Raw genomic sequence first — 25,690 nt, 5'->3', positions numbered from 1 at the left:
CTGTAAGAACATATATGATTCCACTACGTGAAGTGAAAAATTCATGTGATCCCACCACACTCAGATACCAAAGCTCCTCACCCTCTGTGCTGGCTGCCAATCCACAGACAGCATATGCATTTAATAAATCATAATTATTCTGTGTTTCCTCCACCGCTTCAAAACACTAAGCTGCATCAATAACACCAAGATCTCCGGCCTCTCACCTTCTATATATGCTGCCAGATTATAGGACAGCCACAGCGCATAATGTGTTTCCAGGCTCAGTATATCTTCTTGCCGGTTTACACATCCATACTGTTAATATCCCATCAAGCATCAAAACCTATTAACTAGAAAGGAGTCTCCATTGCGTAAAACTGTTGCTTTAATGTAAAAAGTTTAAAAGAAGTGCACTCGCATGCTCCCAATTAAAATGTGCAAATAGTATCCATAAGCGAGCTGTAGTCCACGTCCTGAAGCTCCACGTCCTGAAGCTCAACAATAGTAGCGACTCTTCAGAAGCACATTAAAATCAACAATTATAGAGACAAATAATAGCGCAGTGCGAAAAAATAAAAAGGGAGAGAAAATACGGATACTTAAGTTCATGCGGAAGTATGCCCTTCTGGCTGATGGGTCTCGAGCTGCCAGTACGGTGGGATAACCCATTGGAGCCTGCGGCTCGGTTCACCTGGACAGGTTGCTGTTCGCTACCCTCAGGTTTGACCCGACCTGGACCTTTCTGGACAGGGCGTTTGCGGCACCGCGTTTGGATGTGGCGTCTGCCAGGACTGCTGACAATGGGCAGTAGGTTGGGTAGGTCAACAGCCAGCCCATGCAGGGGTTCTTTGCTAAGTGGCTGTGGACCTAAGGGAACCCCGCGGGAATCCCTGGACCTTCCCAGCTCCTGACAGATGGCACATGCCTTGCAGTATCTTGCTACATCCCTGTTCATCCTGGGCCAATAAAACGGTTTCCGAATACAGGCCAGTGTCTTGCGGACCCCCAAGTGCCTGGCCAGAGGGCCGTCATGTGCGGAGTGCAGCACATGCCCCCTGAATGCACTTGGTACCACAAGCCACTTGGTATTCGCATGTGATCTACCAGCGGTGGGTTGCACAGACTCACTGTACAATTTCCCACCCTCCCAGTACACCTTGAAAGCAATCCCATCTGCGAGGGGCTCAGAGGCTTGCTATCTGAGCGCCTCCAGGTTTGGGTCACTTTGTAGCGCTGCTGTGAATACAGCACTGTCAGTTTCAGCCAGCTGGCTCACGTCACATGAAGTCAGCGGCTGAAAGTTCCCACTACTGGGGTCAGTATTGAATGAGGAGTTCGGCACTGAGTCCACAACCCTTGCAGCACTCTGGGTGACTGCTACACAGGCACAGCATTAGCATTACAATAATTGACATTCTTCACATCATTGACACAGGCATTAATGACAGTGACAGGTACAGTAACATTTTCATCACAGACAGTTTGTACAGTAAACACAGGTACCTTTGACTCAGGTACTATTGAACCTGGTACCCTTGAACTGGGCACATTCAATCCACCTCCCCCTGGTGCTCCCCCCAGTGTGTAAAGTACCTGGTGGTGGGCGGAGAGTCCGTCTCCTTCCGTGAGCGTCGAGGCGGTTGCAGCAGGTTCGTAATAGGACACAAGCTTGTCCAAATCAGTCCCCAATAATACAGGGATCGGGAGATCATCCACAAACCCAACAACCCTTTCTTGAACCCCCACCCCCCAAGTCAAGCTTCACTCTCGCTTGGGCTATGTATAAAAGGGTGCCCTTCACTCAAGTAAGGGCAAGGGATCAGTTGGAGCTGATGCTCTCCTTTGGCACAAGGTGTGAGTTAACTAACGTGATGTCTGCTCCGGTGTCTTGGAATCCGGTGACAATCTTGTCGTTCACTCTAACAGGCTGCTGCTGGATGGTTCGGTCACGGATTTTCTTTACGCGGGCAAACAAAACAAAATCTGATTATCCAAGCTGTGGTTCGCTGGCTGGTTGCATCTGCTATGGGTGAGGTACAGGTGGTACAGGTGCTGGTGGTGTCTGCCTCCGCTCAGGACAGTCGAACGAATTTCATGTGTCCGGGCTTGCGGCAGTAGTAACAGGTGACCCCCTCAGGTGCTGCAGACCTGGGCACAGCAGCTGCGCTGTGGCCTTTGTGGCGGACGGCTCACAGGGGCAGGAGAGTCTGCCAGGGTATTGGGCTGACCTCCTCTCCAGCTAGATGGTGCAGTTCTGTGTGTGTCAGGCACCCTGGTACTCACAAAGGTTTCAGCGAGGTCTGCAGCGACAGTCACTGACTCAGGCTTCCGTTCCAGCACAAACTGTCATACATCAGCCGGGCAAATGTTCAGAAATTGTTCTAGGACTATCAAGTCCTCTAGGACACCATAAGACCCTTTGGTGAGGCCTAGAGTCCACTGGCGGAGTGTGGTGAGTAGACTGCTGACCACATCTCGGTAAGAGTCCATAGATTTTTTCTGCCAGGACCTGAACTTTTTGCGATAGGCTTTCGGTGTTAGCTGATATTTAGTTATGATAGCAGCTTTGATAGCGGTATAGTCATTATCGTTTTCCACAGGTAGCGCCGCGAAAGCATCAAGAGCTTTATAGCGCAGCAAAGGTGTCAGATGTCTGGCCCACTGGTCTTGGGACAGTCGATACGGATGGCATGCTTTCTCAAAAGATCACAAAAACAAGTCAATATCAGAGTCTTTTTCAATAGTAGCAAATTGAAATTTTGCACTCACGGGTGATGCGGCTCCTTCAGCAGGGAGCCTGGGCGATGAACTCCGGCTGGCCTGTTGAACCTTGGCCAGGTTCCGTTCGCTTCTGCAGCTTGGCGCTCCTCACGCGCTTCTGCAGCTTGGCGCTCTTCCCGCTTTTGCTCCGCCATTTACTGCCGGTACTTTTCCAGGTCAGTGTCCATCAGCTTTTGTAATGCCAGCTGCATTATCAGGTCAGCACAAATGGACAGTCCAGTACTGGCCAGTTCCAGGCGAGTACTCGGAGAAGCTCTGAGACTGGGGTCCATACTGGCCGTCTCCTGCATAGCCATTGTAGCAGGGCCCTCAGGATGCTCAACCTCTGTACGCATAGGATCTTCAGCTTCTGGTTCCCCTCAACTTGAGTTTGATGGGCCGGTGTCCTCCTCAGTGGACACATCCAGCACCCGCAGTTGCTGGCTATCCCATCTGTACAAGTCTACTATCGGGTCCTATTTTGTCTTGCGGAGGATGTCAATGCCCTTCGCTTCACAAAGACTTTCCAGGTCTGCTTGGCACATGATCTTGTAGTTTCTGGACATTTTCACGCCAAATAAAACAAAACTTTTGGGGAGGGTACTGGCTACACCTTCTCTCTGTATGTTAACGTTGGTCTTCAGGTGCTGTTGACCTTCCCACTGTAAGAAGAGGCGTTACCCAGAAGGGGATCTAAGCGACCACGGGTCTTCGCCTACACCCCTTGAGGGGAGTGCAGGATTTCACTGCCTAGTGCCCAGCCAGGTCACTACTGGGATAACCTCAGCAAATGGTCAGGAGAACAGTGACACTAATTTGTGAGAGGAGGCAGACATAGTCAGACAGTAGCCAGAGGTCCAGGGCAGGAGAAAGCAGCGTAGTCGAGTCACAGGCCAAAGGTCGGGGCAGGCGGCGAACAGGCAGAACGAGGTCACAATCCAAGAGTGGGGGCAGGCGGCAATCTGCAGAAGTCGGGGTCACAAGCCAAGGGTCGAATCCAGGGGTCAAATCAGAGAGACTATAACAGAGTTTCCACGGGGCTTACGCCAAGCTGTCAGAACGAGCAGCACTGGAGTAATGGCCTTTTATACAAGATTTTGGCGCCGAAATTAACGCATCGCGCATACACGCAAACGTTTTTGCGCGCGTGCAACAGTATGCGCACACCGCGCAATGCCGAGCGCCGCCAACCAGGAAGTCCACACACAAGACCTAAGGACCCCCTGTGCGTGCGCACCCCGGAACGGACACAAGACTGTCGCAGGGACCAGGAGCATTGAATGGGGAAAAAAAGTCCCTGCGTCTACGGCAAAGGCAGAGAATCCCCGACTTCCAAACGCCCGCCGATACGAACCGCATCCCGCCGCCACGTCGGGGATTCCCTGCACTGCCCCGTGTGTGCCCATTGCTCCCCGTGTGGTCTGCAAACACCCGCCGTCGCTTGTGACTATGTTCCCTATGTGGTCAACAACTGCTGCGTATATATCCGCAAACACCCGCCGCTTGTTTACATGTCTCCCCTCTGTGTTCCCCAACTGCCCACTTGTGCCCTCACTTGTGTCGCCGCTTTACCCCTGTGTAAATAGCTGGACCCCGCTCATCTTACCTAAGTCAGTGCCTTCTGCAGGGATCGGAGACCAGCTTGTGCCCTCACTTGTGTCGCCGTTTTCCCCCGGTGGACCGCGCTCATCTTACCTAAGTCAGTGCTGCGGGGATCGGAGACCTGTCTTCACTTCCGCACTTCAGCTCTAGTAATTGCTTCTGCTGCGTCATCAGCAGAAGCCTTCACTAGGGGGAGCCGCGTGTTTGAAGACAGGTCTCCGATCCCTGCAGCACTGACTTAGGTAAGATGAGCGCGATCCACCGGGGGAAAGCGGCGACACAAGTGAGGGCACAAGCGCGTCTCCGATCCCTGCAGAAGGCACTGACTTAGGTAAGATGAGCGGGGTCCAGCTATTTACACAGGGGGAAAGCGGCGACACAAGTGAGGGCACAAGCGGGCAGTTGCGGAACACAGAGGGGGAACATGTAAACAAGCAGCGGGTGTTTGCGGACATATACACAGCAGTTGTGGACCACCCAGGGGGAACATAGTCACAAGCGGCATCACGGGTGTTTGAGGACATAAACACGGGGAGGTACACGGTAGGGTAGGTAGAATGGGGACACCTATGGAAAGAAAGACACACACTAGGGACATAATGAAGACATCAGGACACGTACTGGGGACATACAGGGAACACCTGGGGACAGCAGGACATACACTATAGGAACAGCAGTGAACATTCTGGGGACAGCAAGACACACTAGGGACATACTGGGGACAGCAGGGTATGTACCAGAGACACACTGGAGTCATACTGGGGACAGCAGAACACACATTAGGGACTTACTGGGGGCAGCAGGGGACATACTGGGGACAGCAGGACACACATTAGGGACATACTGGGGGCAGCAGGGAACATACTGGGGACAGCAGGACACACACTGACATACTGGGGACAGTGAAAACACACACTTGGGACAGAAGGGGACACAGGACGACACCAATTGGGGTAGAACATCAACAAGACGCTCCTGGAACATGGACGCACCAGGTTTAGTATATTTATTTTTTTCCTTGTCTTGCCCCCTAAACCTAGGTGTGTCTTATATTCCGGAGCGTCTTATACGGCACGAAATACGGTATACAAAAATATATTCCATTCAGCTACAACTAGTGTTGGGCGAACACCTAGATGTTCGGGTTCGCGAACGTTCGCCGAACATCGCCGCGATGTTCGGGTGTTCGACCCGAACTCCGAACATAATGGAAGTCAATGGGGACCCGAACTTTCGTGGTTTCTAAAGCTTCCTTACATGCTACATACCCCAAATTTGCAGGGTATGTGCACCTTGGGAGTGGGTACAAGAGGGAAAAAATTTAGCAAAAAGAGCTTATAGTTTTTGAGAAAATCGATTTTAAAACTTCAAAGGGAAAACTGTCTTATAAATGCGGGAAATGTCTGTTTTCTTTGCACAGGTAACATGCTTTTTGTCGGCATGCAGTCATAAATGTAATACATATAAGAGGTTCCAGGAAAAGGGACCGGTAATGCTAACCCAGCAGCAGCACACGTGATGGAACAGGAGGAGGGTGGCGCAGGAGGAGAAGGCCACGCTTTGAGACACAACAACCCAGGCCTTGCATGAGGACAAGAAGCATGCGGATAGCAATTTGCATTTTGTCGCCATGCAGTCATAAATGTAATACAGATGAGAGGTTCAATAAACAGGGACCGGAAACGCTAACCCATCACAGATGTTCATTGTTCATGTTACTTGGTTGGGGTCCGGGAGTGTTGCGTAGTCGTTTCCAATCCAGGATTGATTCATTTTAATTTGAGTCAGACGGTCTGCATTTTCTGTGGAGAGGCGGATACGCCGCCGATCTGTGACGATGCCTCCGGCAGCACTGAAACAGCGTTCCGACATAACGCTGGCTGCCGGGCAAGCCAGCACCTCTATTGCGTTCATTGCCAGTTTGTGCCAGGTGTCTAGCTTCGATACCCAATAGTTGAAGGGTGCAGATGGATTGTTCAACACAGCTATGCCATCTGACATGTAGTCCTTGACCACCTTCTCCAGGCGATCGGTGTTGGAGGTGGATCTGCACACTTGCTGTTCTGTGTGCTGCTGCATGGGTGTCAGAAAATTTTCCCACTCCAAGGACACTGCCAATACCATTCGCTTTTGGGCACTAGCTGCGGCTTGTGTTGTTTGCTGCCCTCCTGGTCGTCCTGGGTTTGCGGAAGTCAGTCTGTCGGCGTACAACTGGCTAGAGGAGGGAGAGGATGTCAATCTCCTCTCTAAAGTCTCCACAAGGGCCTGCTGGTATTCTTCCATTTTGACCTGTCTGGCTCTTTCTTCAAGCAGTTTTGGAACATTGTGTTTGTACCGTGGATCCAGAAGGGTATAAACCCAGTAATTGGTGTTGTCCAGAATGCGCACAATGCGTGGGTCCGCGTTCAATGCAGTCCTAGGCCGAAGAGGTCATAGCCTAGGGTCACAAAAACCTGTTTATTTGGGCAATTTCAATGGTGGCGAGTCTGACGTACATAAATCGCAGCAATGGCCGTTAGCAACGTCTGAATCTCACGAAATGTCTCATGCAGGTAGAAGACATATTGTTAGACTTGGGCTCCAAAGATGGGTTCCCTACATCTCTTCAAACCAGAGTTACAGGGCTCCAAATTTGGTAAAATCCCCCATAGGCTTACATTGGGCCTCCTATTTACAGTTCCAAAATCTCACATCTTTTCAAAGGGCAATTGCTCAGCAGTGGTAAATTTTCTAGCATTGAAGGGACCCTTAGGGGGAACATGACTGGTGAGTTTCAGGCCCCTAGGCCGAAGAGGTCATAGCCTAGGGTCACAAAAACCTGTTTATTTGGGCTATTTCAATGGTAGTGATGGTGAAGTACATAAATCTCAGCCATGGCCGTTAGCAACGTCTGAATTTCACAAAATGTCTCATGCAGGTAGAAGACATATTGTTAGACTTGGATTCCAAAGATGGGGTCCCTACATCTCTGCAAACCAGAGTTACAGGGGTCCAAAATTGGTAAAATCCCCCATAGGCTTTCATTGCCTCCCTATTTCACTTTCCAAAATCTCACATCTTTTCAAAGGGCAATTGCTCAGCAGTGGCAAATTTTCTAGCATTGTAGGGACCCTTAGGGGGAACATGACTGGTGAGTTTCGGGCCCCTAGGCCGAAGAGGTCATAGCCTAGGGTCACATAAACCTGTTTATTTGGGCTATTTCAATGGTAGTGATGGTGACGTACATAAATCTCAGCCATGGCCGTTAGCAACGTCTGAATTTAACGAAATGTCTCATGCAGGTAGAAGACATATTATTAGACTTGGATTCCAAAGATGGGGTCCCTACATCTCTGCAAACCAGAGTTACAGGGGTCCAAAATTGGTAAAATCCCCCATAGGCTTTCATTGCCTTCCTATTTCACTTTCCAAAATCTCACATCTTTTCAAAGGGCAATTGCTCAGCAGTGGCAAATTTTCTAGCATTGTAGGGACCCTTAGGGGGAACATGACTGGTGAGTTTCGGGCCCCTAGGCCGAAGAGGTCATAGCCTAGGGTCACAAAAACCTGTTTATTTGGGCTATTTCAATAGTAGTGATGGTGACGTACATAAATCTCAGCCATGGCCGTTAGCAACGTCTGAATTTCACGAAATGTCTCATGCAGGTAGAAGACATATTGTTAGACTTGGATTCCAAAGATGGGGTCCCTACATCTCTGCAAACCAGAGTTACAGGGGTCCAAAATTGGTAAAATCCCCCATAGGCTTTCATTGCCTCCCTATTTCACTTTCCAAAATCTCACATCTTTTCAAAGGGCAATGGCTCAGCAGTACCAAATTTTCTAGCATTGTAGGGACCCTTAGGGGGATCATGACTGGTGAGTTTTGCCACTGCTGAGCCATTGCCCTTTGAAATGGTGTGAGATTTTGGAACGGTAAATAGTAGGCCCAATGAAAGCCTATGGGGGATTTTACCAATTTTGGAGCCCTGTAACTCTGGTTTGCAGAGATGTAGAGACCCCATCTTTGGAATCCAAGTCTAACAATATGTCTTCTACCTGCATGAGACATTTCGTGAAATTCAGACGTTGCTAACGGCCATGGCTGAGATTTATGTACGTCACCATCACTACCATTGAAATAGCCCAAATAAACAGGTTTTTGTGACCCTAGGCTATGACCTCTTCGGCCTAGGGGCCCGAAACTCACCAGTCATGTTCCCCCTAAGGGTCCCTACAATGCTAGAAAATTTGGTACTGCTGAGCCATTGCCCTTTGAAAAGATGTGAGATTTTGGAAAGTGAAATAGGGAGGCAATGAAAGCCTATGGGGGATTTTACCAATTTTGGACCCCTGTAACTCTGGTTTGCAGAGATGTAGGGACCCCATCTTTGGAATCCAAGTCTAACAATATGTCTTCTACCTGCATGAGACATTTCGTGAAATTCAGACGTTGCTAACGGCCATGGCTGAGATTTATGTACGTCACCATCACTACCATTGAAATAGCCCAAATAAACAGGTTTTTGTGACCCTAGGCTATGACCTCTTCGGCCTAGGGGCCCGAAACTCACCAGTCATGTTCCCCCTAAGGGTCCCTACAATGCTAGAAAATTTGCCACTGCTGAGCAATTGCCCTTTGAAAAGATGTGAGATTTTGGAACTGTAAATAGGAGGCCCAATGAAAGCCTATGGGGGATTTTACCAATTTTGGACCCCTGTAACTCTGGTTTGCAGAGATGTAGGGACCCCATCTTTGGAATCCAAGTCTAACAATATGTCTTCTACCTGCATGAGACATTTCGTTAAATTCAGACGTTGCTAACGGCCATGGCTGAGATTTATGTACGTCACCATCACTACCATTGAAATAGCCCAAATAAACAGGTTTTTGTGACCCTAGGCTATGACCTCTTCGGCCTAGGGGCCCGAAACTCACCAGTCATGTTCCCCCTAAGGGTCCCTACAATGCTAGAAAATTTGCCACTGCTGAGCAATTGCCCTTTGAAAAGATGTGAGATTTTGGAAAGTGAAATAGGGAGGCAATGAAAGCCTATGGGGGATTTTACCAATTTTGGACCCCTGTAACTCTGGTTTGCAGAGATGTAGGGACCCCATCTTTGGAATCCAAGTCTAACAATATGTCTTCTACCTGCATGAGACATTTCGTGAGATTCAGACGTTGCTAACGGCCATGGCTGAGATTTATGTACGTCACCATCACTACCATTGAAATAGCCCAAATAAACAGGTTTTTGTGACCCTAGGCTATGACCTCTTCGGCCTAGGGGCCCGAAACTCACCAGTCATGTTCCCCCTAAGGGTCCCTACAATGCTAGAAAATTTGGTACTGCTGAGCCATTGCCCTTTGAAAAGATGTGAGATTTTGGAAAGTGAAATAGGGAGACAATGAAAGCCTATGGGGGATTTTACCAAATTTGGAGCCCTGTAACTCTGGTTTGCAGAGATGTAGGGAACCCATCTTTGGAGCCCAAGTCTAACAATATGTCTTCTACCTGCATGAGACATTTCGTGAGATTCAGACGTTGCTAACGGCCATTGCTGCGATTTATGTACGTCAGACTCGCCACCATTGAAATTGCCCAAATAAACAGGTTTTTGTGACCCTAGGCTATGACCTCTTCGGCCTAGGACTGCATTGAACGCGACCCACGCATTGTGCACATTCTGGACAACACCAATTACTGGGTTTATACCCTTCTGGATCCACGGTACAAACACAATGTTCCAAAACTGCTTGAAGAAAGAGCCAGACAGGTCAAAATGGAAGAATACCAGCAGGCCCTTGTGGAGACTTTAGAGAGGAGATTGACATCCTCTCCCTCCTCTAGCCAGTTGTACGCCGACAGACTGACTTCCGCAAACCCAGGACGACCAGGAGGGCAGCAAACAACACAAGCCGCAGCTAGTGCCCAAAAGCGAATGGTATCGGCAGTGTCCTTGGAGTGGGAAAATTTTCTGACACCCATGCAGCAGCACACAGAACAGCAAGCGTGCAGATCCACCTCCAACACCGATCGCCTGGAGAAGATGGTCAAGGACTACATGTCAGATGGCATAGCTGTGTTGAACAATCCATCTGTACCCTTCAACTATTGGGTATCGAAGCTAGACACCTGGCACAAACTGGCAATGTACGCAATAGAGGTGCTGGCTTGCCCGGCATCCAGCGTTATGTCGGAACGCTGTTTCAGTGCTGCCGGAGGCATCGTCACAGATCGGCGGCGTATCCGCCTCTCCACAGAAAATGCAGACCGTCTGACTCAAATTAAAATGAATCAATCCTGGATTGGAAACGACTACGCAACACTCACGGACCCCAACCAAGTAACATGAACAATGAACATCTGTGATGGGTTAGCGTTTCCGGTCCCTGTTTATTGAACCTCTCATCTGTATTACATTTATGACTGTATGGCGACAAAATGCAAATTGCTATCCGCACGCTTCTTGTCCTCATGCAAGGCCTGGGTTGTTGTGTCTCAAAGCGTGGCCCTCTCCTCCTGCGCCACCCTCCTCCTGTTCCATCACGTGTGCTGCTGCTGGGTTAGCGTTACCGGTCCCTTTTCCTGGAACCTCTTATATGTATTACATTTATGACTGCATGCCGACAAAAAGCATGTTACCTGTGCAAAGAAAACAGACATTTCCCGCATTTAAAAGACAGTTTTCCCTTTGAAACTTTAAAATCGATTTTCTCAAAAACTATAAGCTCTTTTTGCTAATTTTTTTTTCCTCTTGTACCCACTCCCAAGGTGCACATACCCTGTAAATTTGGGGTATGTAGCATATAAGGAGGCTTTACAAAGCACGAAAGTTCAGGTCCCCATTGACTTCCATTATGTTCGGAGTTCGGCTCGAACACCCGAACATCGCGGCCATGTTCGGCCCGAACCCGAACATCTAGATGTTCGCCCAACACTACACGTGACCCGTTCGGCCAATCACAGCGCTAGCCGAACGTTCGGGTAACGTTCGGCCATGCACTCTTAGTTCGGCCATATGGCCGAACAGTTTGGCCGAACACCATCAGATGTTCGGCCGAACTCGAACATCACCCGAACAGGGTGATGTTCTGCAGAACCCGAACAGTGGCGAACACTGTTCGCCCAACACTAGCTACAACCAACGAATTAATTTGATAGCGCTATCTGAGATATTTTCAGCACAACACAAAGATCCCAAACGCTGCCAAACACTGTCACAAGCCCCCTAGTGGCCGGACCGCACAATGCCTTCCAATCGGTTTCAGCACACAGACCATGCAATCTGTGGTCGCAATCGGTGCGCAGAAACCGCTGGGATTTTGGCAGCAGACCGACTAGAAGGGATCCTGTGAGTTACGGTAATACAAATAACACACTATTTCAGGGTATAACTGCCACCACCTCTGTTACCATGGGACAGAGGAACCCACTGACTGGCTGACTCTAGAGCTGCAAATAGAAAATGGTTAAACACACTCTATTTTATCTAGCTATCAACAATAGTAGTCATTTGTTCGGCTATACCTATTATTCAGCAACACAAAACTGAACCCTGGCTTCTGAAGAGTCTTCAGAAGCCAGGGTTCAGTTTTGTGTTGCTGAATAACAGGTATAGCCGAACAAATGACGTTAGCCTCGTTTATTATAAAAGCAATATAAATAATTAATATATACAGAAAATCATTAAAATTAACAACTATAGAGACAAATAATAGCGCAATACGAAAAAATAAAAAAGGGAGAGAAAATACGGAAACTTAAGTTTATGCAGAAGTATGTACTTCTGGGAAAGGACATAGAGCCAAATTAATCCATGCCACGCACTGATGAGGATCAAACAATCCGAAACGGTCTGTATGCATGTTAGATTATTATGGATTTGTACAAATTAACAAACTGACACATCATTGCATTCCAGCGGTTCTGGAGGTGTGTTTAGCTTCTAAGGTTAACATTGGTTAATTTGCATATATTCAGCAGTGATGCACTGGGAGACATCTCAAGCTCACTCCAACCTGAATTATCGCAAATTCTTTCTGTTTTAAGAAAGCAAACTTTTTTTTTTGTTCTTCTGGGAAAAGAAATGCAAAGTCCTTGGTTTCAGAATCATAGGCCTTTAGGCATATTTTGGTAATCCAAGCAGATGTTACAGTTCCAAGATGGCTGCTGGGTGGTCCTCTGCCCAGCAGCAGGTCTAGTTGTAATCCAGATGATGTTAAGATGGAGGACTGAAGTCCGCCTGCTGGCAATGTGCTTTTGATGAAGCTGGTTTGGGGGTGTGGCATCGCCTGCCCCCTCTGAATTACCCACCAATGACAGGCTACCTCCTCCTAGGGGAATTTTGAGCTTAAATTGTAAAACACTGTAACTTATAAACGATAAATGTCATATTTGGGTGGACAGCGGATTCATAATTGTCAGAAAATACCGATTGATATGACATCTTGCATGAGTGCATTAGGCTGTCCTGTCCCCAAGATGGGTTGTACACCAATAACCAGACGGGTTATTGTTATGAATTTTATATCAGCACATAGGGCAGATTTTAACGAATAAGACTATATGAATTGCATAGCTGTGCTCTACACGGTTTTCATTTAACAGACAAAAATCATAAACCACATGCATTTAAATCTGTTCCCCAATGGTACCACTGTGTCTGAGTTCTTCAGTGGACCCCGTGGAGCTTCATTTGGCTTCCCCTGGATGAAAGCCACCTTTTGGTGTGTTAATTATCATCTAAGCGTGACCAGCTAGAACAACCTTTGAGTTTTACACCTCTGGCTAATTAACAAGTCACAGGCAAAAGGCTTCATGAACAGACTTCCTCTAGCAGCTATGAAAGCTAGATTTCCAAAAGGAGACCTCCCTAGACATCAAATGTTGATCTGGCAACGCAACGACAATCGGTTCAGGCAACTGGTTGCGATTGTGTTTTCTGGTCTCACGGCTCTTCCGTGACAAGTACCAAAAACATATAAAACCTTTTAACATTTAGAACAGTGTTGGGTCCCTGGTTCGAATACTAGCCAGGGTACTATCTGCAAGGAGTTTGTATGGTCTCCCCGTGTCTGAATGGGTTTCCTTGGGGTACTCCGGTTTCCTCCCAAATCCCCCAAAAAAAACATACAGATAAGTTAATTGGCTCCCCCTAAATTCGCCCTAGACTACGATACACACATACACTACATGATGCATACATAGACATATGACAATGGTAGGGATTAGATTGTGAGCTCTTTGAGGGACAGTTAGTGATAAGACAATTTATATATACTGTACAACGCTGCGTAAGAGGTCGGCGCTATATAAATACTAAATAATAATAGCGCGGCCCTATCCCGATCCCACGCTCCCTCCCCCCCATTCAGCGGTCAGTTTCCACCTCCCACCACCTCGTCTCTAATACCCTTCCAGAGACCCAATACAAATTAAAGGGGAACTTCAGTCTAAATAAACATACTGTTATTAAGTTACATTAGTTACGTTAATTAGAATAAATAGGTAATATAATCTTTTACCCACCCTGTTTTAAAAGAACAGGCAAATGTTTGTGATTCATGGGGGCTGCCATCTTTGTCATGGGTTTCAATATGGTTGGGAATGAGTCCCAGGTACCAGAAAAAGGAACTCTTGTTAGTGTAACGATCCACACTTGAGCACACCACTATGCTCAAATAGTACCAGGTTTCTTTATAGGAGGATCGATTTAAATCAAGTGAAGCCACAAAATAGCGATCTGTTTCCAAAATTTTAGTTTCACACTTTATTATATTCACAAAAATTTATTTTTCTTCTTCAAAAAGGTAGAAAAATTCTTTGTAAAACAGCAGAAGAATTTGTGGTACAGACATATAAAAAGCATTACAAAAAGCAGATCATAGGCACTGTGTGCTTTGTTTGATGAAAAAAGGTAATTTTAGTTCAGGCGACGACACTAGTCTGTTTTGGGTTATTGACCCTTCGTCAGGCCTTTACAAAGCATAGAGAATTATCTATAAATTAAATAAATACATATACATTAAAATCAATAAAAATCACTTTCAATGTGATTTAGTAACAACACACCAGAAAAAAATATATGAATGAAGGTGGAAAACAAGAGAGCGGAAAAGATAAAAGAAAACAAGAAAGAGCCAACGTGAAGAAAATATTACCCATTAGTATTCCAGAAAAGGAAAAAACTATGCAGATCAAATGGCTCATCACTAATCATGAGCCACATGACTGTAGTGAAATACAAGAGCATACTAGCCATCCATCAGCAAGATGTCATGTGGCCAATGTAAAAAAGAGAAGAAAGCCATTGTGTAAAGATAGGTGTTCCACACAACCAAACAAAGAAAAAAGATAAATAGTATATATGTGAAACAGTCTAACACTAACCTTAAAGTGGACCCAAATTAAAAATACAAGGTTTCAGAAATGAAATCTATTTTCTAAATTATAATAATAAATAGCAGCCTTTTTTCAGCTGCATGATGACAAATATAAAATATTTTACATTTATTGGAGTAACCCCTCCCTTCTTTTCAAATTGCCGTGATTTTTCCGGCAAACTGGTGGAGGAGATGGTGTTCAGCATAGGAGGAATTGCTAATGGCTGCCACCTGTATAACCCTAGTTATCAAAAGAGAAGGGTGAAAAGCAGTCACTAAAATGCTCATAGGCTTGAAGGAGTGTTTATTTATCTTTGTATGTGTCAGAGCGGTGCAACTAAATATTTTGAATTAAAAAAATGTTTTGTTTGGGTCCGCTTTAACCAGAGAATATGTACAGTCATAAAAGACCAAAAATGAATTTGATTAGTAAAGAGGTATCTGTTCCAACCAGACACAACTCGGCACCTGTTGGTAATAATGAAAAAATGAACTGTAAAAAATAATAAATGCGGTACTCAATCGCAGCACATGAGATGGCGAATGGTAGCTACAGGCAAAAGATAAACAATATCCTATCAAGAAATCACTAAAGACTTTCCAGAGGGGAACATTTAATCATAGCCATGCATATCTTAAATACTAAAAAAAGAAAAAAATGAAAAAAAAAAAGAAAAAAAAAGAAAAAAATGAAGGTCACTCTAGGTGGCACAAATGATGAATAAAGATCTCCATATCCAAGGCACTGGTGGTCAATCAGAACCTAATCCAGTGTCCAAAAAAAACCTGACAAAACCGACATCAGAAAACACATGCAGAGAGTCTCAGCACCACACCAAAAGATCCACCAATCAACAGCATCAACAACAACAACAACAACAAAAACAACAAAAAAAGGGGGATGGGACCCCAATGTGTTACTATATAGCTGAAGTAGATAGAAAAATGTAATCAAAGATACAATATTGATGGAACTAAAATATACATCAATACACCACTATATAGCTAGTGCAAATAGAAAAATGTATACTGCAATTAATACAATATTAATCCAAACAACATTGCTTGTATTTTTCAGCACTGGTGCACAGTCCTTTCCGCATGTGGGGTTTCTGTGCACACATTTTTACGCGTCACGCTTATCTGCATTTTTTTGGAGGTCTCTCGCGATATTTTGGTTTGCGTTCCAGCTTGTCTTTTTCTGCGCTGGCGCATGGCCTTTTTCGCATGTTTTGTTCCTGTGCGTTCACTTTTACGCGTCACGTCTATTTGCGTTATTTGGAGGACTCTCGCGATATTTCGGTATGCGTCCCAGCGTGATTCATATAGATTTTTGGCATTTTGTCCTCTGTTGCCCTCTGTACCTGTTTGTGTTCCACCCTATTAGCCACATGACTTTGGAGACCTATAAGCGATCTAGCCTTTGAGTGAAATCAGCTGTGAGGTGGCCTTTATAAACCTCCCACTAGCCATCCTCCATTGCACACTGTGTTTGCAGCTGAGTTTCCCTATGTCAGCCATCAGTCAGGTAAAGTATGCTGTGTTGGTTACTTTCTGTGAATATAGTATTGCTGAATCTTGGATCTATATATGTGCAGCTGTGTTATTTATTAGTATAGCTAGGCAACTTTGATCTATCCTTGTTGAAGTCTTTGGTATGTGTCAATGGCATGTTTGATGTATACTTTTACTTGGCCATATTTTTGGTTTATTGTTGCTAATAGGAGCTTTGCATAACTATGTCTCAGTCCCTTATGGCTGTTTCTGGTTTGTATTTATTTAATTCTTTTTTAGAATATTCCTTAGACATTTGGGCATAATACCAGCAATGTTGTTTGGATTAATATTGTATTTATTTCAGTATACATTTTTCTATTTGCACTAGCTATATAGTGGTGTATTGATGTATATTTTAGTTCCATCAATATTGTATCTTTGATTACATTTTCTCTATCTACTTCAGCTATATAGTAACACATTGGGGTCCCATCCCCCTTTTTTTTGTTGTTTTTTTTGTTGTTGTTGTTGATGCTGTTGATTGGTGGATCTTTTGGTGTGGTGCTGAGACTCTCTGCATGTGTTTTCTGATGTCGGTTTTGTCAGGTTTTTTTTGGACACTGGATTAGGTTCTGATTGACCACCAGTGCCTTGGATATGGAGATCTTTATTCATCATTTGTGCCACCTATAGTGACCTTCATTTTTTTCATTTTTCTTTTTTTTCTTTTTTTTTCATTAATTTTCTTTTTTTTAGTATTTATGATATGCATGGCTATGATTAAATGTTCCCTTCTGGAAAGTCTTTAGTGATTTCTTGATAGGATATTGTTTATCTTTTGCCTGTAGCTACCATTCGCCATCTCATGTGCTGTGATTGAGTACCGCATTTGTTTTTTTTTTTACAGTTAATTTTTTCATTATTAGCAACAGGTGCCGGGTTGTGTCTGGTTGGAACAGATACCTCTTTACTAATCAAATTCACTTTTGGTCTTTTATGACAGTACATATTCTCTGGTTAAGGTTAGTGTTAGACTGTTTGACATATATACTATTTATCTTTTTTCTTTGTTTGGTTGTGTGGAACACCTATCTTTACACAATGGTTTTCTTTTCTTTTTTACATTGGCCACATGACATCTTGCTGATGGATGGCTAGTATGCTCTTGTATTTCACTACAGTCATGTGGCTCATGATTGGTGATGAGCCATTTGATCTACATAGTTTTTTCCTTTTCTGGAATACTAATGGGTAACTTTTTCTTCACGTTGGCTCTTTCTTGTTTTCTTTTATCTTTTCCTCTCTCTTGTTTTTTCCACCTTCATTCATGTATTTTTTCTGGTGTGTTGTTACTAAATCACATTGAAAATGATTTGTATTGATTTTAACCTTTTCGGGACCGCCTCTATGAGATCCTACGCCGCACTTGTGGCTGTTCTAGCCTGATGCGGCGTAGGATCTATGCCGGCCCGCAGTTTCCACTCCCGACGCGATCGTGCGCACCCGGAGGGGGAGATTAAGCTGTCATATGACAGCCGACATCTCCCCCGAGTGATCAGCAGCCATCGCGTATGGCTGCTGATCACATGATCACTACGATCGCCGTCGGTAGTGATCAGTTTGACAATTGCGGCGGCAGGGGGGAGAAAGAAGAGGATCCACTCACCTCCCTGCCATTCCAGCAACGATCGGCGCCCCCTCCGCTCTGGCCGGCATCTCCGCTCCGTCTGATGTCAGCGCCGGGTCCCGGCTTGATGACTTCATCAAGCCGCGACCCAGAACTGATCGTCAGACAGAACGGAGATGCCGGCTGGAGAAGAGGGTTCCGTGCGGCTCATCGCTGGAGCCTGGAAGGTAAGTGAAGGCTGCTGGCAGAAGGGGGGGCCCAGGCCACCATGGGGGGACACAAATCCAGGCAGCCACAGACGGGATCCGGCCGCCTGACCCCCCCAAACGCGTGCACCCCCTTCCCGCGCAAAATGCCTGGTCCTTAAGGGGGGGTAGGTGGCCGGTCCCGAAAAGGTTAATGTATATGTATTTGTTTAATTTTATAGCTAATTGCTTTGTAAAAGCCTGACGAAGGGTCAATAACCCGAAACGGACTAGTGTCGTCGCCTGAACTAAAATTACCTATTTTCATCAAACAAAGCATACAGTGACAATGATCTGCTTTTTGTATTGCTTTTTATATGTCTGTACCACAAATTCTTCTGCTGTTTTACAAATAATTTTTCTACCTTTTTGAAGAAGAAAAATATTTTTTTGTGAATATAATAAAGTGTGAAACTAAAATTTTGGAAACAGATCGCTATTTTGTGGCTTCACTTGATTTAAATCGATCCTCCTATAAAGAAATCTTTGTCATGTGGGAAGCCATCTTTTTGGTTGAAAGGAGGTGACAGGAGCATGAGACACAGTTCCAACTGTCCTGTGTCCTGATAACCCCTCCCAGCTGCACACACTAGGCTTCAAATGTCAAATTCAAAATGTAAAACAAATAAAAAAAATTGCACCAAAACAGTAGAACGAGAACAACATCAGAAATCCCATCATGCTTTGCATAGCATAAGGGGAAAACTGCCCCGGCAGTTTTCTTCTGTGCAGCTAAAAATGAGGCTTGTATAAGAGATATACCATTTGAAGCTCTCTTTCTCCTCTTTCCAACGACACATAAACCGCCGCCCTACGCCTTTTAGTTTTCAATATTCTTGCGATCGAAATCACGGCGGCCGCGATTTCGATCGTGAAAATAGCGAAAACTAAAAGGCGTAGGGCGGCAGTTTATATAACGTTTGAAAGAGGAGAAAGAGAGCTTCAAAATGGTATGCATCTTTCCATAGTTTCTGCACTGCTCTGTGTCCCTTTAAAGGTTAATTGGTCCAAGCCTTGTAAGGGTTTTTTTCTGCCTTCCTCTAGACCAACTGGGACATGTGAGCTGAGAAAGGTACCTAATGGCCCATACTCACGGGCTACATTTGTGGCCTGTCGCTAGCACACATGAGCGTGTGCGCGACAGGCCGGCGACAGCTCCTCGCCAGGTCCCTCCGCGTACACACGCGGCAGAAGGATCAGCGGTGCGACGGAAGCTGTCGCCGACGTTCCTCCCCCCACCGCCGGAAGCGTCGTGTTCGGCAAAGAGGTCGCTGTCGCTAGTCCGCATACACACACGGACTAGCGACAGTTGCGGCGAAGTTGCGGCAACAACTGTCGCCAGGCGATTGGCCGCGGCAATCGCCTGGCGAAAGCAGTGACGAGCGACGGTTCGGGGTGCGCACGCCATACACACGGGCGACCTGTCGCCGCAACACGCGCGCGCCGCGTGGTTGCGGCAACAATTGTAGCCCGTGAGTATGGGCCATAACATTTACTTGTGTATGCATTTGTTTTGTTTTGTTTTTATTCTGGTTGGACTTGAGTGAATGTCTTTTTTCAACCAAACTATGTAAATAAATGAAATACTACATGAATCTGTAAAATACAGAATGAAATACTAAATGAGATTAAAAAAAACTTTGTGAAATTTCATATACATTTTTCAGTAAATTACCAAACTGTTACTACATTTGTGAAAATCTTAGTGAATATTCAAACACAATCTTTTTACCACATGAAGTAAATTGCCAAACACAACATTTTTACCAAACAGGTCGTAGTGAATTGAAGCCTTGGACTCACCTCAGATTGTATATTCTCATTGTCTATAAATGTGGAGAATTTAACACTAGGACTCCAAGGATCATTTTGATTGTAGATGGAACTGCTTTCATATTCCTCATTTTTGTGCTTGGTTACAGCTAGTTTATATCTTATGAAGAATAACATGTATTAATTCATGAACATTTCACATTGAAAACATTAACATTTATAGACTAACATTGTAGAAGCAGTAGAGTGTTGTACCGTGTTAGCCATGAGTAAAAGCAAGAAGTTTTAAATCAGGATGATACCATTTATTGGCTAACTTAGAGATGGTTAAACAGTGAGCTTTCGACTCAATAAAAAAACCTTCGTCGGACTGGTTCCTGACAAAAACTGAAAAACACAGCTTATATACACTGACATACAGACATAGACTAACATTAAGGGCTCATTTCCACTATAGCGAATTCGCATGCGTCTTTCGCATGAAAATTCGCATAGCAATACAAGTGAATGGGACTGTTTCCACTTGTCAGGATTCCTTTGCGTTTTTCTGTGCAGAAAAAATTCGCATGGCAGAGCCATCAGAATTCGCATACCGCATACCGCTATGCGAATCGCATACAATGTATTTAATAGGAATGCGCATAGAAACAATGGAAAAGCACACCAGCACTGCCATGGTTAAATTCGCATACATAGTCATTCATGTGAATTCGCATGCAAATTTGCATGAAAATTCGTATAGACCCGCATGCGAAATTCGCATCCGCATGCGAATTTTTACCGCGGCGATTCGCACCGCACAAGTGGAAATGCAGCCTAAGGGCCCGTTTCCACTATAGCGTTGCGGAATCGCCGGTGAATCACCGCAGGAAAATCGCATGCGGGTGCGATTCCGCATGCGTTTTTTGCCGCGATTTCGCATGCGATTTCGCATAGGTTAGGGTGATGCGATTTTAACCATGTCACTGCCTGTGTGAAGTAACATGGGTACCTATGCGAAATCGCATGCGAAATCGCGGCAAAAAACGCATGGGGAAAACGCATGCGATTTCCCTATTAAATACATTGCGTGCGATTCGCCTGCATTCCACACGCAGGCGAATTCTGAGGGCCCTACCCTGCAGATTTTTTCTGCACAGAAAAACGTGCAGGAAAACGCACAAGTGGAAACAGTCCCATCCACTTGTACTGGCTGTGCGAATCCGCATGCGGGCAACGCATGCGGATTCGCGATAGTGGAAACGGGCCCTAAGTCTAAATACACAGTTTAAATTTTAATTAAATATTCTAGTCAATGAAATAAACAAGTGCAATAAATGTGCATGTCCATTTGGGCATGGTAGCCTTAACCTTTAACCACTTGGGGACTGGCCACTTAACCTCCCTTCAGGACCAGAGCCATTTGCCTGGCTCAGGCCCCTCTAGCTTAGATAGCCAGGCAGTGGTATCCCCAGTATAGATAGTCAGGCATGGTTGTCCCTAGTATTAATAGGTGTCCCCAGTGCAGGAAGCCTTCATTAGTCACGTTCCTGGGTCCTGCGATAAGCAGCTCTCCACACTTCCTGTCTCCCAGACATGTAACTTCGCACGCCCGCTAAGTTCTGGGTCCTGGCTTGATGATGTCATCAAGCCAGTACCTGGAACTTAGTGACAGAGTGAGGATGGATGCCAGGCATAGCAGCGGGGGAGTGAAGGTCGCCAGGGGAGCATCAGGAAGGTGAGTGGACCCTCTTCTTCCCTTTCAGCTGCCGCCGCTGAGCTTCGGTTACATAGTTACATAGTTACATAGTTACATAGTTATTTTGGTTGAAAAAAGACATACGTCCATCGAGTTCAACCAGTATAAAGTACAACACCAGCCTGCTCCCTCACGTATCCCTGTTGATCCAGAGGAAGGTGAAAAAACCCTTACAAGGCATGGTCCAATTAGCCCCTAAAGGGAAAAATTCCTTCTCGACTCCAGATGGCAGTCAGATAAAATCCCTGGATCAACATCATTAGGCATTACCTAGCAATTGTAGCCATGGATGTCTTTCAACGCAAGGAAAGCATCTAAGCCCCCTTTAAATGCAGGTATAGAGTTTGCCATAACGACTTCCTGTGGCAATGCATTCCACATCTTAATCACTCTAACTGTAAAGAACCCTTTCCTAAATAAATTGCTAAAACGTCAGTACGATCACGGTGATCGTAGTGATCATGTGATTAGGATCCTGATCAGTGAGGGGAGATGTCCATCGGGTGCTAGAGATGGCCCGAAACTCCGATTTTAGGTTTGCAAACTGGGTTCGCGAACCTCCGCAAATGGTCGCGAACTTGCGAACTTTCGCGACCGCAATAGATTTCAATGGGGAGGCGAACTTTGAAAACTAAAAACACTTATGCTGGCCAGAAAAGTGATGGAAAAGATGTTTCAAGGGGTCTAACATCTGGGTTTTTGCATGGATGAGTGGAATAGACGCCAAAAGTCCCGGGGAAAAATCTGGATGTGACGCGAAGCAGTGTTTTAAGGGCAGAAATCGCATTGAATGCTAAATTGCAGGCCTAAAGTGCTTTAAAACATCTTGCATGTGTATACATCAATCAGGGAGTGTAATTAGAGTTACACTCCCTGATTGTAAAATCACTGTGTAACGCACCGCAAACAGCTGTTTGTGTTGTGACAGCCGTGCTGGACTGGTGCACACCATGGCGAGAGTGCAGGCGATATCGTTTTTCAAGCCCATATGGTCTCCAGGCTGAGGTAGCTCAATGACAGAACAACTGTAATTGTCCAGCTGATCGAATTTGGTCTGTCCACAATGAAGCAACGACCTTATTATCTTTGGTGTGCCACCCCGAGACATATAGCCGTCGGTCATTGCTTTATTGTGATACACAAGCCCCTTCACCGCGGCAAGGTAACGATCATGAGAATTGACACATGTACATGCCTTTTGTTTTGTTGTTGCAGCCGCAGTGCAGCCAGAAAAATTAGGCAGGCATGTACACGCACCAGAAAAATTAGTATAGCGGCCGCTGCTAGCAGCAGCCTTAAAAATTCAGGAATCCGCCTGGAGTCCTGGACCCTGTTGGTGGTGGCGGAGAAGGCAGTCAAGCGGCCTTGAGGCAGGCAGTCACACGGTGTGCAGGCAGAGATGCTGTGTGTGGGAACTGACTTAGTCTTCGGGCAGGCCTAAGCGTGCTTTGCAGACCAGGCATCCGTGGTCAGATGGACCCTTGACCCAACGCTGTGTGCCAGAGTCACCACTTGCCTTTCAACATCACGGTACAGTTTAGGTATCGCCTTTTTTTGAGAAAAAATTGTGGCCTGGTATCTTCCACTGCGGTGTGTGGCTTTGCTTTTGTGTGCTGCTTTTCCTCAGGTGGTCATCCCATTGCAGTTTGTGCTTTGTAATCATGTACCTTTGTAAGGTAGTTGTCCCTACGCGGGTCTAGGTCTTTCCACGGCTCAATTTTCGGTGGCAGAGAGTACAGATGGCATTGCTCTCATCTGAGGCAGACACAGAAAAAAATTCCCACACCGCTGAGCCCTGGGGTGATGGCACTTTGGTGGTGCAGGCCAACTGAGTAGGGTGCCAGAATCAGAGCAGGAGGAGGAAGATATGTCACGCTTCCGTACGGAAGCTGAGAAAGATAAGGTGTTCTGTGTTAAATAGTCAACTATGTCCTGACAATATTGGGTGTTGATGGCACGTGGCTTCTTCTGAACACTGTACTTTGGTCGAGGGCCACATGAAATCATGACAGTGCGACCTCGAACAGACTTGCCAGGTGGCCTGCCTCTGGCTCTGCCTTTTGTTTTGTCCATATTGGGGGGGATGAAGTGAAAGGTATGCACTAACTTGACTAATACAATGTACACAGGTGCAGTGAACAGGTGTGCACGGAGTGGTATATCACACTGCGTGTGCTCATGTAGGTAGGTGGGTGCACTGAACAGGTAGGTATATGCAGTGATGGCTATTACAAATGTGCACCTGTCACACACACGTACCGTGAACAGGTACGGTGACTGGTGGTATTAAATATCACACTGTGTGTGCTCACGTAGGTAGGTGGGTGCACTGAAGTGAACAACAGGTAGGTATATGCAGTGATGGGTATTACAATGTGCACCTGTCACACACAGACAGGTACCGGACAGGCACAGTGACACTGCGTGCGCTCACGTAGGTAGGTGGGTGCACTGTGAACAACAGGTAGTTATATGCAGTGATGGGTATTACAAATCTGCACCTGGCACAGTAGTAATTATACCACCAAGGGGCCAAAGGCCAGCTGCGACTGACTGACAGGGCTGTATATAATGCAAGTAGGCCACACCAAAAAAAAAAAAAATAGATCACAAGAACAAGATTAGCTCTCAAAAGAGCTGTTGAGGGGTAAAATAAGAAAATTAGCAATAAGAATCAGCAAGGAGCAAGCTAACAAGCTTACAAGAGCCTAACTAAGCTTTCTCTATGAGAGTGTGCAGCAGCTCTCCCTTCTCTAATTACTGCAGGCACACGAGTGAATGAAAAGCCTGACGTTGCCTGCCTTTTATAAGGGGGGGGGGGGGCGCTTCAGGAGGGAGTGTAGCCTGATTGGCTACAATGTGCCTGCTGACTGTGATGTAGAGGGTCAAAGTTGACCCTAATGATGCACTATGGGGATGAATCGAACTTCCGGAAAAGTTTGCGGTTCTCTGTGATCACGAACCACGGAAGTTCGCGAGGAACCGTTTGCGGGCAAACAGTTCTGGCCGTCTCTAAACAGCACATCCAGAACAACTCATAACCCGGAAGCAAAAGGGATGTGAGCTGGCGGCCATATTGGATTTTTCCTGGAGCAATAATGGATAAAAAACACTCAAAAAGGCACACCAGAGCGGCAAAATTATCAGGTAGAGCATTTATTCTTTACAAGCTATCGACTGATATGTTTATTTTGTGTGAATCTTTCATTTCTGGTTCCTTTTAAATGCCAAGTGTCCCAAACTTGGCTCAATTACTCACTGAGTGACTGCGGTCAAAATTTAGGAAAAGTGGGTGGAGCCAAAAATAGCCAATCAGATTTTGCCTATTGACTTCAATGCCATTCTCACAGTTTTAAAGCCGGAAGCCCCAAACTTGGCACAGACCATGACTGGGTAACTGGGGTTAAAATTCATAAAACTGGGCAGAGTTTAAGACAGACAATCAAATTTTACCTAATGCTATTCAATAGGAATATTTCAATTGCTGTCATTCTCACACGGTTAATGTCTGAGTGCTCAAACTTGGTACATTTGGTCACTTGGTGACTGGGATGCAAATTTTTAAAAGTGGGTGGAGCCAAAAATAGCCAATTAGGTTGTTTTGATTGATTTCAATGGAAAATTTTGATTTGTTTAAATGTCACAGTTTAAAACGAGGTTACACTGACTTTGTGTACTTTCTATGCATCGTGGTGACTGGGCATGACACCTCTAGCATTTCCAAGCTAACATCATGTGGTTTCTTCAGAAACAACACCATCTAGTTATTATTAGGGCCCCCCATTTTCTATACACTACTCCTCCTACAGTTTTAGGGGTACAAGCGCCAAACTTTCCACACTTTTATGGTAAAGTACATTGCTTGTGCCTCAATAAGTGATCACACCCTCTGCCCCCCCCCCCCCCCCCGGTAGACCACCGAAGACACCTTTTTTCGTATTGACTTTGACAGGCAAAATTTTCACATGGCTGCCACTTGTATAGTTTTGAAGCTACACTCCCCATACTCTGACCACATAATGTTGGTGTCACCCCAAATAAAAATATGTATTTTGGGGGTTGGGGGCACCCCAAAGTGGGCTACCAACGTCAAATGACGT

At 45.6% G+C, this 25,690-nt stretch overlaps 1 protein-coding gene across 3 annotated transcripts in view; it reads right to left on the bottom strand.

Moving 5' to 3' along the window:
- Positions 1–25,690, bottom strand: part of LOC137541609 (amine oxidase [copper-containing] 3-like) — a 643,078-nt gene that overhangs the window by 452,678 nt on the left and 164,710 nt on the right. For all 3 annotated transcript variants that reach the window (XM_068263001.1, XM_068263002.1, XM_068263003.1), the window contains exon 3: positions 19,883–20,012. In XM_068263001.1, coding sequence (XP_068119102.1) covers positions 19,883–20,012 — 130 coding nt within the window. The remainder of the gene's footprint in view (positions 1–19,882; positions 20,013–25,690) is intronic.

The sequence above is a fragment of the Hyperolius riggenbachi genome, chromosome 12 (genome assembly GCF_040937935.1).
Source record: "Hyperolius riggenbachi isolate aHypRig1 chromosome 12, aHypRig1.pri, whole genome shotgun sequence".
Classification (NCBI taxonomy): Eukaryota; Metazoa; Chordata; class Amphibia; order Anura; family Hyperoliidae; genus Hyperolius; species Hyperolius riggenbachi.
Note: the sequence above shows the minus strand (reverse complement) of the source record. Positions and strands in the feature narration are given on the sequence as shown.